Source organism: Pinus tabuliformis, chromosome 4_2 (genome assembly GCF_031772625.1).
Source record: "Pinus tabuliformis cultivar Carrire ecotype Pingquan chromosome 4_2, CPIR1, whole genome shotgun sequence".
NCBI classification, from domain to species: Eukaryota; Viridiplantae; Streptophyta; class Pinopsida; order Pinales; family Pinaceae; genus Pinus; species Pinus tabuliformis.
In genome coordinates, this window is record NC_142304.1 from 602,785,152 (window position 1) to 602,802,252 (window position 17,101).

General features: G+C 37.0%; 1 protein-coding gene across 4 annotated transcripts in view; it reads right to left on the reverse strand.

The window, feature by feature from the left end:
* Positions 1-6,073: 6,073 nt before the first annotated feature.
* Positions 6,074-17,101, reverse strand: part of LOC149170728 (Metallopeptidase M24 family protein) — a 446,763-nt gene continuing 435,735 nt past the window's right edge. For 3 of the 4 annotated variants that reach the window (XM_089424001.1, XM_089424000.1, XM_089424003.1), the window contains 4 exons: positions 7,022-7,077; positions 6,848-6,908; positions 6,565-6,622; positions 6,074-6,421 (listed from right to left, as the gene is read on the reverse strand). In XM_089424001.1, coding sequence (XP_089280127.1) covers positions 6,566-6,622; positions 6,848-6,908; positions 7,022-7,077 — 174 coding nt within the window. In that variant the 3' untranslated portion in view covers positions 6,074-6,421; position 6,565. Of the gene's footprint in view, positions 6,422-6,564; positions 6,623-6,847; positions 6,909-7,021; positions 7,133-17,101 lie in introns of those variants that run through there. The other variant, XR_016259003.1, reaches the window with a different exon arrangement.

Below are 17,101 nucleotides of genomic sequence, written 5' to 3' on the forward strand. Positions count from 1 at the left end.
TGGGATACCAAATGTTGGGGAGGAGTGGAACAAGCGCTAGCAGCTAGACAGATTTCATTATGAACCATATATCAAACCCGGGTGTATGAGACACCTAACTGCTGTTTTTCCCTTCAGATTCCTAAGGGATGAGTATGCACCCTTGATGAGGCTCATTATGTGCTATTTCACTTGTGAGGGCAGATTTTCACGTTTATATTCGTACCATATCCGTTTGTTGATGCATTTCACCCGGGTACGAATGATGAACATTCCATTTTTCATGTGCCGAAATATAGAGAGGATGGTGCCCTTAGTGCAAAGGAAGAACCCCGCACAGCAACACAAGAGTATATATCATTATGCACTGATCGAAATCATAGTGATGCATCAGTTGGCACAGCAGGGTATTGCTTGGGAGGATTTCATCTCTCGCGACTTCTTCATGGTGCCACAGCCACCTCCTGAGATTGTCCATGATGAGGGAGGGCCTTCACATCAGTTTCACATTCCAGAGCCCGAGCATGTCAGCACTCCAGCATGTGTTACATATCAGAGAGGCCACAGGGCCTTATTTGCATTTGCACGGCGAGTATTATCTCCACACCAGGTGGAAGGGGTCTCACCTTCTTCATCACCACAGCGAGTGTTATCTCCACACCAGGTGGAAGGGGCCTCGCTTTCGACAGCAGCACCGCAGGTACAGGATAAGGGCAAGAAGCCCAAGCATGAGGAGAAGCTTTCAGGTGAGCCATCAGGTTTTGTTACTAGTCATGATGAGACAGCTTCATATATCAGGTATCTAGAGCAGCGCAACAAACAGCTAGAAGATGAACACACTCTTTATGAGTTGCGGCGAATCCGAGAAGACCGAAACTTGGCCCGCAAGAGACCCGGTGATTTGACACCTATTGAGCGAGAGTCTATGCTCATCCGGGTAAACACTCATTTAGAGAAGTTGCTAGCCAAGGCAAACAGGGACAAAGATATGCTTCGCCACATGAAGAATCATTATTGGGCCCGCATGCATGTGTGCAAAGCGAAAATGAAGGTGCTCAAAGGACGATTGGCCAAGGCATTAAAACGGAGAAAAAGGCCTGATCCACTTCAGATTTTGGCCGAAGCCTCCTTGAAGGAGCATGGTGCTCAATGATACACCCCCAGCTCAAAATTCAGAAAATTTGGAGCAATTTTGGTCAATTTTGAATTTTTTTTGGCTAAAAAACAGGTTTTTGCCCTCAACGCGTAGCGCGCCGCACGCTACCCTGAAGATGGGGAGGTCCATTTCACAAAAACTCTGCATTTTTGGATTTGTCATGACAAATTACACTTGCTCAGCCACTGCCAAGACATTTCATTGAGGTTTGGGCCCCCAAAAGGTCAAAAAAAAGCAAAAAATGACCTTCTGCCACTTTTTGGACACACAGGAAGCAGTCTTGGGAGATTTTATTTTTGGAGGGGAAAATGGGCACCAAATTGAGAAATTCCACTTGGGCTGGAGAGTAGACATCCAGACATTTCCAACAAGCCCACTTGAGCCTCATTTGGATGCCGGGAAGTGCCCCAAAAGTGGGCTCAAAGGCGCGCTACGTGTAGAGAAATGGCGCGCTACGCATCAGGGAAATTTGCCAGTTTTTCATCTATAGCTCAGGACAACGCAACTTTTGACTAGTTTTGACTTTTCATGGGATTTTTCACCCTCTTTGATGTAACTTATGTATTTTCATGATGACATGACACTTTTTTACCTATTCTAGAAGATTCATTCATAAAATAGCAAAAAATTAATGAATGAATTGGTTTCCTAACTTATAGAGGCAAGTTGTTTTGACTGCCTAGATTGTAGTGCTTAGTTTAGAATTGGTTGAAACAGCTCCTAGGATGATGAGCTCGACCCCTAGAGGCAAGGAAATGTGTTAGCTTGCCTATATTATGTACTTTCTTAGTCATTTTCATGGTTGGACTCTGGAGGGATAAGCTTAGACTGTATTACTCTTTGTATCTCTACAATTTTGGCAAAGGAAAGACTAGGGTTTTGCAGCACTATTTGGGATTCCTGTGGTGATTTGTGTTGATGGTGTGTTTCTCTCATGTACTTGTAAGTTTGTTATGTGTATCATTTTCCTACTCTTCTCTTCTGCAAATTAAGTAAATGAAGTGTTAAGGTAGAATTCATGGTTTCTATGCTCTGCCTTTAAGTTTGTTTAATATATATGTTTTCATCTGTTTAAGGAGAACTCCTGATGGTTTCTTGCTCTCCTTAGCTCCTCACCAGTCACACCTATCCATTCACTTCCTTCAAAGGCATCAAGACAATCTCCTACCCTGCCCCAAAAAGACCTCTGCAAAAACTGTGTCTCATCCCCGCACCCAAAATTGCCGTGCTCAGTTTTCCAACAAAACCCTAAAAATTTGAAATCAAACTTTCCCTATCAGTTTACTAGCCCAAAATCAGTGTTCTTTATTGGTCATCTCAGCCCTTTGAAGACCTTTTGTCGAGATAGACCCGGAGAGAGCCCTCTCCTGTCCTCGTAGGGCTAGCTACGAGGCTAAGTGGTTTGATGTTGCCTTGGATTTTGCCTTCCTCAGCTTGAGGCAAATTCGAGCATTAACAGATCCTTCTTGGCATCTCCAAAAATAGCAAATAGTCATAAGACATATTTGGGTAGGATAAAAGGAAAATGAAATACTTTTGGTCTCACTGCATGGAAGTCCATAGCCATCCCTAAAGCCCAAGGAGGTGGGGTCCAAAAAAGCTCAATAGTTCTCCAAAGCTCTTGCTGCAAAAGGAGTGAAAAATTATTTAGGGGGTGGGCCTATGGGCTCAAGTTGTCCAATAGAAGTACATCAATCCCCTCTCCATATTGGAGTGGATCAAAATCCAATAAAAATCTGCAAAAAATGACTCCATAATATGGAAAGCAACCATCAAAACTTTCCCCTTAATTGGCAACTTCCTTTGCTGGAAGGTTCGAAATGACATTCAAATCCAAATTGGTAGAGACCCATGGATAGGTAGCCAACAGTGACATAAGCTTCTAGATCCTATCATTCACATTTTAAATGAAAAAAGATGGCATGCTTTAGATCAAATAGTAATTAGTAATGCCTCCTCGGGTCAACAATAATGGCTATCTACAAAGAACTTACAGCTTGATGAAGAGAAAACAAAAGCTTGCTCTTTATATCTTCAAGGATTAAAATTCTCAAATGTCTTCATTTTTGTCTTGAAGATAGCCTTATCTAGAACTTGGGCCCAACTAGAGTTTATGATCTAGAATTCGAGTATCAGAGCCTTGCCACATCAAATGTTCTTTTCGACCCTCATTGGTGCAGAAATAAGCTCTCAAAATTAAACTACTCTCCCAAATATAAACTATTCACATGGTTACTCCTCAAAATAAGGCTCAAACCCGAGACAATTTGATGAAATAATCTTCCCATGGGTGGGGTTATTGTCCTTTGTGCAAAGCCGAGTTTGAATATGTAAATCATCTTTTCATTCAATCCTCTTTCATCAAAGAAGTATGGAGAAAAATAAATCAAATGGAAATCCAACAATTCCACTAGGATGCTAGCTCCATATATGAAAACTTCAAAATATGGATACAAAGTATAAAAAGCACAAAACATAAAGCCCTTCCACTCTTGGTGGTTTGGGGAACCTAATTATAAAGAAACCATGCAATTTTAAAGGTAAAACTTTGATTTCTACAAGCGCTGTTATCACAAGTTTCAAAGGAAAAAGAACATCAATTTCCACCAAGCAGTCACTATTCAAACTAATATCCCTTGGGATTTTTTGATGGTGTAGCCCAAGGCTCTTCCTCTGAAGAAGGGGCTAGAGGAATTCTAAATATAAACTAGAACACTTCCTTCTCCATCTTGTTAAACATCAGCCAGGCTACAAACAATTTTGTGGAACTTTTTTCTTGAAAACTTATTCTGCAATTGGCAAGAGAATAGGGGATCTTCAATCTACACATACAGGGATTTCCAAATAGTTATAAAGTGGATGTTATGAACAACATCGTTAAAAAATTATTATCTTTTACCATTGTTTCAAAAAGTGTGTATGCTAAGAGATATATTCATTAAGATCCCTTTTGACTATGTCTACAGGCACAAGAACAAGAAACAATTTCACTCTCAAAAGCTGAATTGGATGTGGATAGAGGCTTGTGCAAGGTCTCTAAAAAAGAGGAGAGATAGCTACAAGAATATCTTCTTAACCCTTGGAAACAAATGAGAATGGAATAAATCTAGTTGTTTCACTTATATTTAATGAATATAATGATGCTCTTGGTGAAGGAAGATAGAATAACAAGAGATAGTTCCCTTTTGGATGAAACATAGCAAGGTTCTTTTTGTATATCATGGTAGATAGGATATGGAAATAAAAGAAACTTAGATTTTTGTTTTTATTGATTGGAAGAGATTCATCTCTTTCGAGATATAAGCTAAATGGATGTTGAACACATCTATCAATGTAATTTTACTTATTACGCATAAATATAATTATTGATTTTATTTTTCTAAAAAAAAAATGATTATTATATATATATATATAAAAAATTTGTTTATAATTTTATAGTGCCTAGAATTGCTTTATAGTTAAATAAATGTGAAATGTAATAACATATGAGATGAAAGATTCAACCCAAAAAAACAGAAACAGAAACATAATGAACTCAATTTAAAAAATGATAAATCAATTATTTTTATGAAAAAAATACAATATTCATTCACATTGAAATAATAATGACTTAAATTCTTAATCTTAACATTTAACACATAAAAATTAATAAATTTAATTAACTTACATATAATTAAAAATAATAATATTTTTAAATTAAATATTAATCATAAATTAAAATTCATTTTCCCTTATTTTTTTTATTTTTTTATTTTATTTTTTTTCAAAAGGTGGAAAAACCTATCAAACTCAGTTTGTCAAACCAACAGTGAGGACAGCCATCTCTGGCTGCTATCCGCGAATGTTAGTTGACACATCACTGTTATCAAGGAAAATCACGCCACCTGAAATAACCCGCTGGTGGTCCGTAAGGGAGCAGGCTTTCACTCCTGCTAGATGCCTCTGGGTCTTGGGCCGTTAACCTGTTTCCTTACGTCCGAGGAAGACGAGCTCTTAGCCAAGCAGAAGCAGTTTTAGGGCATACTCCAGGCCCAAGTTTTTAGGGCATTTTCCCTTATTAAAATAATGAAAACTTTATATTTAAATTTAATTAATAAATATATAAAAATTTAATATTTATAATAAATTTTCATATGACATAAAATAAGCGGTTATAAAGTGTCTTGTTAAAACACTTTTAAAATCCCGTAAGCAAAATTCCAAACACTGCTTACAAGAGTGTCTTTTCTCATTCTTTTCAGACCACATTTTTATTGTTTGGGTCCACACTTTTGAATGCAGTAGGACTCAGGTTTGGTGCTGACGTGTCTGGCCACATTTCAGTGGTTTGTTTGTATCATGATTGTAATACGTCAGACAGAAATATGTGTCGCATATTTTAAAAATTATTCAAGTCAAAATTTGACGTTTGAAATTAGAAAATGGTTTAGATAGCCGATGACACTGATCATTTAAACATTGCCAAAAGCATTTATAGAAAGGTGAGATGTAGATATTGTATCCAGATTCCAAACACTAATCACGTCAGCATTCCCAGTTTGTCACAGAAACATAATTCCGAAAGCCGTAGTCTAATGTTTTTTTCCCCTTAAAAATTATGCAAAATTTGGTTATATTTTGAAAAAATTTAGTAAAAGTTATATTAGTGAGATGGTGCTAATTTATTTTTATCATAAAAACATGATTTAAACAATTCTATTTTGAAAAAATTTATTAAAAATTATAATTGTGAAACTTCAATATTTTAAATGCCTTAAAATTGTTTGATGATACTAACTTATTTCTATCATCAAAAACATGATTACTGGAAGATTTTTTTTTTAAATCAGGCCACTTTTGACCCTTCTGAAATCTGATTCTACTAAGGTAAGGTACATTGCGTTACTTGCAACGCGGATCGGGAGAGCGAAGTCTCAAATTTTTTACCTCTTTGGGTAATAAATTCGTCTATTTTATAAAACATGTTTAATATTCATTTCAAAGTAGCACTCTGAGACCCACTGTCAATCTATGCATAGAAGTTCAATTTGGTTTGCACGGTAGGGAAGGAATAAACTATGGTTTCTTTAATAATACGATTTGACAATTCAGCACCATCGATACTCATTGCACGGAGATAAATAATATTTCCTGCCAGTCACTCAAACCATCATATTGAACATGACTTGGAAACAATGAATTCTGGAAATTTTCTTTTGAGCGCATTTTTTCTTAAGGGCCACTCGCCCTCATTAGATTACGCTACATCTGGGAAGAATCATCACCCCAGAAAGGGCAATCTCAATCCTGCAGATAGTTAAAACAAACTAAATTAATATACGGTTATCGGAATAAAACAAAATTGGCATTTGCATAGTCTTGTATTTGATCTGAATAGACAGCATGAATTCGAATTCGTTACCAGCAAATTTAGAGAAGAAATATCTTACTTTAGCACAACAGAAATTCGATCTGTTTAATTTCTCTAGGAACTGAAGCAGTAAGGATCTGAATCAAAATCCAAAGTTAATTGATATAGCTGAAAAACGACGTGCAGAAATAAATAATTATAGCCGAACCAGGGGAAGAACAGAGCGAGAAATTGAAATAGTTGAAACAAATGTTCGAATGTAAAATTTTTGAATGCCCATCATCTTTTGGAATTTCTAACGTCTTATCATTTTGCCAAATGCTTACTGAAAAGAATGAAAGGCATCATAGAAGTGAAGATACCTCATGGCCAGAATCTGTAATAAGGACTTCATCTTCTATCCTAATTCCTATCCCTCGAAACCTGCTTTTATATACAGAAACAACATATCATTTTATCCATCATCCATGCAAAACTCAGTCACTTCTCTTCATTGAAACGTCATTGTAACATGGGTTTCCAAGTTTCAGATTTACCTTTCTGGTGCATTGCTATTGACTGGAATATAGACACCTGGTTCAATCGTAATCACCTGTTCAGACAAAGTGAGCTCATGCATCTCTTATAGTCTTTTGCATCCCAAGATCCTATAAACAATAAAACTAATTGAGAATCCTAGCCACCAGAATGGATATTCCTCAAATTATAAAAAGAACTACCTCAAAAAATGAAACAGATCCCAAAACTTGCAGCACTTCCACACTTGACAAACATTTTGATTTTCTATTTGATGCCAATGAAAGGAAAACACTTCATACTAAAAAAATCAATGTAATCTGAGAAGAGAAAGCAATCCAGAGAGTGGCAACACTCAAATTGAGGAGGCATTGTGCAGGACTTGCTCAGTACAACTCAATAGTTTGTTTAACTGTAAAAACCCAGCTTATCCTTCTTTTATTTGGAACAGGGGAAGGCTCAAGGCTCAAACACAACTCCATTCTTATTCAGAATCGGTATTCTGACCATGGCCTGGAAGGTCTACACGGCAACTTAAGAGAATTCAATCACTCCAGTCCCAGAGATGGCCAAGCTCCAATCACCTTCTCTTAAGAATCTTTTCTAGAGTACAGGTAAACAGGTCTTCAAACTAGCCTGCTGGGCAATATAACCACAATAAAATACTTGGAATAAACTAAAAATAGAACATTCCATTAACCAGTAAACATAACAATCCACATTAAAGCATAAGAAAAGAACGTTTCAAGCCCATGACATAGAATCTCAACGGGAAAACCAGAAGCAAATTAGCAGATAGATTACATAGTCAAGTACTTGGTTGTCACCCGATAATATTTACAGGGATGACCTGAGTATTTATACAAAATGGTCTTGTTACCCCTACTTCTAGCAGGGGTACCCATAGTAAATGTTTTGCGTTATGGCTTGCATTTTGATGAGACAGGCACATCGGTGACATGGAGTAGCCCTCCTTGATGAACTGGTTGCATTCTTATTTTTGGGCAACTTAACATTTCCCAAGGCAGTTCACATTCTTCGAGGCACTTATGTATTCTGAGCAATGTTGCATGAAGAGGGGACAAAGCAGGGACGCGGAAGCATCATTTCTCAAAAATCTAGGAAGCGAAGCATCTCGCAAGCATCTACTATATATATATATATGCATTTATATTAAAAAAAATCCCAAATTCCAAATTAGTTGTAGAAGATATGAAAACATGCATATTTTTATATAAATCAAGATAGATATTGCATCCATGATTCCATTGTACATCAATGATTAATTATTCAAGCATCAACCATCTATATTCTAGCAATTACAAACATACATCAAATTTTTAAGCATATCATAAAACATGAAACATTTAGAAGATAAAATCATCAAACATTCAAGTAACTTATCTAGCAAGTGAGCAATTGTCAACATCAGTCATGTCCAAAATTCAAATAATAATGTTTACAAAATAGGCCAATTGGCCACCACCAGGACTCAAGCACACTAAACTAGGAAGAGTAGGTCAAAAAAGTTCAAATTCACAAGAAGACTACAAGTCTAATCTATGACAAAAGTAGTAAACTATGAATATATCTACTAATCTCTCCTTCCACCACGAACAAGATGTGAGCCTCCACGTGGTGGCAATGAAGAAGATGGTGGCTCTAGAAGTTGTGGCAGTGGAATTGATGAAGATGAAGCCCCTGCTGTTGGTGTTGAAGCATGGAACTTGGGAACCAAGGGACCGGATGAGGGTGGCATCTCAACTCGATCATCATCATTTTGGATAAGGGCATCGTCCAATTGCTCTAATCGCAACACTCCATCCTCCAAATTAGGCTCCTCTGGATTTTTGTCCCAAACCTTAAGGTCTTTATTAGTCTTTGCATTATCACAATAATGGGACAACAATCGCAAGTTGTAGTGAACATAAGCCAAGCTCTCTGCCCAGTCTAAAGTTAACTTGTTCCTTTTAACACTGTGGATGAAAAAATAAGAGTTCCAACACCTCTCATAAGAAGAAGTATTTGCCCCTTTTGATAGCACTTGGAGTAGCACCTCCATGCATGTTCCACCACTCAAGAGAAGAAAAATTCTCTGGATCTCTAATTGCATGCATGCTCCCAAATGGACCAGTGCTAAGTGTATAGTTTCTCAAATGTTTTCATAGCATGGCAAAATCCTCCTCATCAGGGACTAATTTATCCAATGCTTTCATATAACCATTTAGAACCTCTAGATTTAGATGTGGTTTTCTCCTGCTCGCCTCCCCAAGTTCTGGAGTTGAAAGCCATGATGGATGATAGTATTTAGGTGTTAGAACATATGCTAAGGCATGTAGTGGAATGTTTAGCATACCCCATCGTTTTTCCACCTCTGCATGAATATAATTGTACAAGATGATATCTCTAGGTTCAACATTGTCTTTAATCTACCCCAACATGTTATCTATTTGCTCATACACCTCCCCAATTATTGGCCGATCTGAATCTGCAAACTTGATCATGTAATAAATTGGTTTGGTGAATTGCAAAACATATTTAATCTGTGACCAAAAGTAACTGTCAAGAATAGTGTCCTTGGCTACATTAGCACCATCTCTATCAGTGTTAATTTCCCCCATGATTTAGAGGCCACCATATTAGTTAAAGCTTGTCTCACCTTCAATAGCCGCCTAAAGGTGAGGTAATAACTTGCAAATCTTGTTTTTGCAAGTTTAAGCAACTTCAACTTGGAGTAAGTGCCATAAAAGTAGTTTACCCTTGAATGCCTTGTGATAAATTTAATGAGTTGTTTCCCTCTCTTGCAAAGCTCACTAATCCATCAACATTCTTTATGCTTCACAATATCATGCATCAAAAGGTTCAATGTATGCACGAAGCAGCCAAACCAAGAGATGTGTGGATGAGTACACTCAATAATTTTTCCTGCTGCCTTACAATTTGTTGCATTATCAGTGATCACTTGAACAACAGTATTAGGACCAACATTGATTGATTGCAATAACAGATCTGCAATGTTTTGGGAAGTTGCACTAATTGTTAAAATTGGCAACTAGGGCCAAACTCCATGCGTGTCATCTTATTAATGGAAGCTGATATTTTTTTTGGATCCCTCTCATCGAGAGGTGTAGGATTGATCTAAAGATCATCCGATTCCGATAAGTATTCATGGAGATATGAATTTATTTGTGTTATGGGACAATTCGTCAAGGTCGGCCAGCAACCAAATAAACCCCACTTGTGCTCAAAGTTTTAGTATAAATAGAGGTGGCCTTCAAGTCATTTCAACAGGTGGCCTTCAAGTCATTTCAACACACTTGGGATCTCTTCCTCTCTCTACTTGTCTTTGGGTTTTAGTAGGAGGAGAGATTCTAAGGAATAACATTGCCCTAATCCAGAGGGCAGAAAGCCGGAACTGCCGGAAAAGTCCGAATTGCCAGAAAAGCCGGAAAAGTCGGAATTGCCGAAAAAGTCGGAAAAGCAGGAAATGTCGGAAATGCTAGAGCTACCGGAAATGTCGGAAAAGTCGAAACTACCGGAAAAGCCAGAAAAGCCGGAAATGTCGGAAATGCTGGAAAAGCCGGAAATGCTAGAAAAGCTGGAAAAGCTGGAAATGCCGGAAAAGCCAGAAAAGCCGGAACTGCTGGAACTGTAGGAAAAGACGGAACTGTCGAAAAAGATGGAACTGCCAGAAAAGTCGTAAAAGCAGAAAATACCGAAAAAGTCGGAAAAGATGGAAATGCTGGAAAAGTCGGAACTGCCATAAAAGCCAGAAACGCTGGAACTGCCAAAACTGCTGGAAAAGTCGGAACTGTCGGGAATAGCTGGAACTGCGAGAACTTCCGGGAACTGCTGAAACAGCCGGAGCATCTGTCTCTGAAGGAGAGCAGCATGCAAGGGACAACTAACTAACATTGGGACAGTTGTATGGTACTTAGCAACAAATACACCAAGCATGCAATGTTACAGCTAGCATGCAAGGGACAACTAGCATGCAACAACAAGCATGCTAAGGACAACAAGCAAGCAAGGGACAACAAGCAAGCAAGGTTCAACCAACACATAGGTTAGGATGGCAACATGGTGCAGTAATGGCACATAATGCAGTACAGTGATGGGTACAATCATGATTAATGAAGCGTGATGAGATGCAGCATAGTGATGATGGGTGCAGCATGGTGAGGTGCAGCATGATGACGAAATGCAGCACAACGATAAGTGAAGGAGTCACCTTGGAGAATTAGTTGAAGCAACATGTTTTCAAATGATCTCATGTATCATCTTCTTAGAGACGATCTATGCTCTTATCTAGATAAGTCAAAGTGTTGACTTCTGTTATAAACGCACTATCTCTATCTCTCTCTCTCTCCCTCTGTTGAACTATTGAAGAACATATAAGAAGAATTGATCAAGGGTTTTCCCACATTGGGGTTTGTCCCTGGCTAGCACCACATCTTGTGTCCTCTTGTCTTGGCTCGTCTTCTACGATTTATGTTTATGTTCTATCTGCAGTTTACTTTAATGCTGATGTGATTGCTAATCTGGAAAAGATATGGAGCTAACTGTGAAAATTGAAATAAATTGCTCTAAGCATAGAACATACCTAAAATTAACACTAATGGAGGAGTAGCCATGACATGTAATAAACAGTGCACCACTAGCAGAAACACCAAAAACATTTATCAAATATTGGTTTCTAACATTTGTCCATCCATTCGATACAATGGATACCCCACAATCCACCCACTCATTTGTAAAACGTGTCAAAGCTCTTTGAACCTTTTCTTTTCTCTCTCTAATACACTGTTCTAACTTTCTCATAGTTGGTGCTCTTGTATCCTTTTGGGGCTTCATTGATGGCCTTAACCATATCATGCCAATAGGGAGAGTGAAACACATTGAATGGTACACCGCAAGTACAAAGAAATTGGACTATCTTTCCATTCAAATCACCCCTCCAAACAACATTTAGGAAATCCCCTATTGTTCTTCTACTTTCAGAGGTTGCAAAAGTACCATGAGGAGATGAGCTACCAAATCTAGAGGTTGCACTTGATTCAAAATGAGTTTTTTTGTTTATTGCATTTTTGTTGTGCAACCTCCTCTATTTGGATGTATTTTCTTCTTTGTTCAGCTAGAACCTTTGGGCAAATTGCTATCCCCACGACACCCTTTTTGTCATCACTGTCCAACACCCCACAAAGGTGCCTCTTCACACGGTTGTATGAACCACTATATGGTTTTCCTCCATGACAACCATGAGGGCACAAAAACTTGTAGCTTCCACCACCTTTCCCCCTTCAAGTTTGGTCACAAATTCCACAAGGGTGTCAATGTAGCTTTCCCCTTTAGCATTTCAGTTTTCTCTTCATCCCCTTTCTCTTCAAACCTTTCCTCCTCATCATATATTGGGTCACTCATATGGGGACCACTATCCTCTTGTTCTTCTTCCCTTCTATTCCTACTCCCCCTTGCCATCATGAAAACCAAAAGTGGAATGATACATAGAAGTCAAAAGAACACCATTTTGGAATATGAATATAAATGGACAACTTGCAATCAAATGAGTAAGAAAAAAGAATGGGAAAGAGTAAGAGGGAGGAGAAACAATCAGTGTTTCGAAAATCGCGATAATATTGGAAAATTGTGATTTTTAGACTTTCGCGATAATATTGCCTGATTTTTACACGGGATTTTTTTTTTTTTCAAAAACTCGCAATTATTTCATTTTTATCATGATTCGATCAGTTGTTATCGCTGGGCCGGTGGACAATGGGTTTATAACACAAAAAAACGATTTTTTTTAAATTCATTCGGACAGACAGCAACAGTGACGTGGATTGGGAGTGACCTAGGAGAAAAACCTTGGTCGATTGGGAGCTAAGGAGGAGAGGATAAATTTTATCTGGCAAATCAATATGGGCACCAAATTTATGTGTTTTGTTTTGGTTTTTTATTGTTTTTGGTTGGGTTTGGATAACCTATTATTTATCAAATATTTTTGAGTTGATTTGATGGTGTTTTTGTTTGTTAAATTGTCAAAAATTCGATGTGTTTTGTTATGTTACTCATGTATGTAATTTTTTTTTAATTTTTGTAACTTGCAATCCTTATTTTGCCATAGGTTTACTGTTCAAATTCAAAATTCAAAGTTCAAACTTCATCTTACAAATTTAAAACTCAAGAGTCAAGAGTTCAACCAAGTTACAAACATGCCAAGGAAATTGGACCCTCTGTGGGAATTTGGTGAACCTGATGGAGGGTTTGATAGAATAAACTTGAGTTGCAAGTTGTGTGGGCATCATATGTCAGGGGGGGTTTATAGATTGAAGTATCACCTTGCACAAATCCCTGGATTTGATGTAGGGCCTTGCACAAATACAAATCCAGAAATCATTCGAAGAGCCATGAGATCATTGGAAGAATTAGAGCACGAGAGAGAGGCCAAAGCAGAAATGAAGAAGCAACTAGCAAAGAGGGTGTTAGGCTCAGGTGAACAAGGAAGTGGCACTGGTTCTACTTCAGCATCAATATCTACAACCAACCCAGTAGCTGCCTCATCATTTTTTGTTCCTAGAACCACGCCTGGTTCACAACCATCTATCACTTCAATGCTTAAAAAAACTAAGAAAGAACAAGCTGACAAGTTGTTGGCCAAATTTCTCCTTTGGAGTGATATTCCTTTCAACATTGCAAGGAATAATCCATTTTTCCAGCCTGCTGTTGATGTTATTGCAACTGTTGGCCCAAAGTACAAAATCCCTTTTTAGGACGACTTTAGAGGTTGGATTCTTCAAATGAAAAGGTTGACTGCACCAAAAGATTGGAGTTTAGGGCATCATGGGCACAAACAGGATGCACTGTGATGTAAGATGGTTGGACCGACCAAAAGGGGAGAACCCTTATAAACTTCTTGGTTAGTTGTACCAAGGGGACAATATTTATGAAATCTGTTGATGCATCTTCACATATCAAAGATGCAAAAGCTTTATGTGATTTGCTGGATGTGTTTATTTTGGAGGTGGGTGCAAAACATGTTGTCTAAGTCATAACGAACAATGTTGCAAATTATGTTGCTGCTGGTAAGATGCTTATGGAGAGGCATCCTACTTTATTTTGCACACCTTGTGCTGTACATTGTATTGATTTGATGTTGGAGGACATATGAAAAGTTTCCTTTGCCAAAGATATTGTTGACTTATATATAATCATACATCTGTGCTTCGCTTGATGAGAAAATTCACCAACAACAAGGAGTTGGTGTGTCCTGCCATTACAAGGTTTGCCACTAGTTTCATATCTCTTCAATCCCTCTTGAATTTTATGTGGGATATGAAGAGAATGTTTCTTTCAGAGGAGTGGCGTGCTTTGACAATGGGTTGCAAACTAGAGGGAGAGGCCATATGCAGATTAGTTTCATACTAGGAAGACTTCTGGGTGGGAGTGCAGAACATGTGCACCATTACTGAACCTTTGATAAAGGTTCTTCAATTTGTTGACGGTGAGAAGCCCGCAGTGGGCTATTTGTATGAGGCCATGGACAGGGCTAAAGAATCCATTCGGGCCTACTATGATGATAAGGGAGATGAGGGGTTTCAGAAACAACTCCTCCTATGAGAAGTGATTGATGAACGATGGAACAACACACTCCATCATCCCATTCATGCTGCAGGGATCTACCTCAACCCCACATTTTCTTACCCACGTGGGTTCGTATTTGATGCTGAGATCATGGATGGATTCTTAACCTGTGTTAAGAGGATGGTCCGATCTCCAATAGAACGTACAGAAATCTCCAAAGAAATGGAGACATATAAGATGGCAGGTGGCACATCTAGCTTTGAGATGGTTGTGACTGCTAGGACGACTAAAATGCCAGGTATTTTTTAGTTTGTTTCAAATTTCATTGTCTCTTCAAGTTCATAACTTCATACTTTGCTTCAACTTTCAAATTTCATTTTTTTTCTTATAATTATTTAAAATTTTATTTGTAATTTTGTTGTAGATGCATGGTGGAGAATGTATGGTGCCAGGGTACCCCATCTGCAAAAGCTTGCCATTCGAATCCTCAGCCAAACATGTAGCTCCTCAAGATGTGAGTGCAACTGAAGTGTATTTGAAAAAATATACAACAAGAAGCGCAACAGGTTAAACTTAAAACTTAAAATATTGCAAATTTCCAATTAATTTTTTGAATTCATTAAACAATATTTTTTTTTATAATTATTATTTCATGATCTTTGTACATGTTAGAGTCCCAGCGACTTAATGACATGGTCTATGTAGATTTTAGATTATTTACATTAAAGGGGTGGATCCAAGGGAAAGAGATTAGTATCATTATTCATCCAAGCACTGAGAATAATTACATCAATATTAATTTGGCAAACCAACAATTAGTTCTTGAGCCAAATATAGGCGAACAAAAAGGTATTTTTGGTGAAAAAGAATATGAAATTAATGATTTACAAATGGCTACTGATCATTATGAGTACATATCTCAATTATGTGTCATAACTATGCTCGACAAAGAGGTTGACATAATTCTCGATCGACCTTGGTTCAAGGAATTAGGTATGTTCATGTTAAACATAGAAAACAATTATTGATGTTCCCTTACAAGAAGAAGATGGTCACATTCCACAACATGACAACAAAATCAGAACTGATAATGCCTTCATCAAAAGACCTTAAGGATATTTCGAAATTAATGTTTCAAGAGAATCCAGAAACAATATAAAAAAATAGAAAGAGCTAGAAGAAGTCATATCCAACAAAAACAAGGAAAATTCATGTTTGAAGGAGCATAATGAGAAACTACTTACACAAGTCAGAAAATGTAAAGCTAAGAAACACCAGTTAGAATAAGAAAATAAAATTTCTGAAAAGAAACTCAACGAAAGTATATCAAAAAAAGAAGAGAAAAATTTATGCTTAAAGAACCTTAACCAAAGGTTATTAAAACAAATCAAAAGTTTAAAAGATGAGGAGAATACTAAGAATAAAGTCAACAATCCAAAAAGTGAAGAGCTTTTATGTCTAAGGAATCATAATCAAAACCTTCTTACGCAAATAAATAAGCTTAAAAGTGACAAGAAGTCACTAAATAACAAGTTAGAACAACTTAAGAAGAATTATTGAAGTCTCCAGTCGTAATAGTCCAAGCTGATGATAAAGGAACAAATACCAATTCAATCAATATCACAACTCAAGAAGATGAGAAATCAATAGAAGTTAAAAAATATTCAAATGTTATTCTATATATTTGAACCATTCAAAACGGAAACAACAAAGTTATATTCCAAGAATGCCGAAGTTTGCAAAATCCAGTCCTATGATAACAATTCATTACAAATTTTCAGTGATTGGAAGATTCCACAAAAGATTAATCTAAGATGGTCAGATCCATTCTCAGTCCAACAATTTATTTTTATCACTCAGAGGATCATATCAACTTGTATCAACGAAAATGACAGTTTCGAGATCAGAAGACATTCGAAACAGAAAAAGAGATCAAGCCTTTTTCATCAGGAAGCTTTGAGTACAAAGATTTTTGAGGATGAAGACAATGTTTTGAATAAAATATAGATATAAATAATGTAAATATAAATAATAATAACATATCATAAATAACAATTAATTAGTTAATGAAGAGGCATGTCCTTCAAAACATGACCGTTCATAAAAGGACACCTGCCTAGGGTATATAAGTACGCCTTCACTCTCATTTGTAACATCATATTCTCATTCATACATTTTAATATATATTCTTGTATCTTCAATGAAGATCAACATATTCCAAGACTTTGGAGTGTTTAAACTGCTATAACAAACTTTGTTCATTACAGACATGTCATTTTTCATCAAGATGTGTCACTTCATTAATTATATGTGTGTATGTGTTTATTACAATTGTCCTATGAACTAGCCTAGAACCATCTTAACTTTGGATCTACCAAGCATCTAGAGAGATCAAATCTCTTTAGTGCAAATATCTTTTAGAGTGAAAAGAGATTTTTCTTTACCTTAATTATTTAATTTAATATGGATATTATTGATGATATATTGATAGATACATACATACATAGATTTTTTTTAGT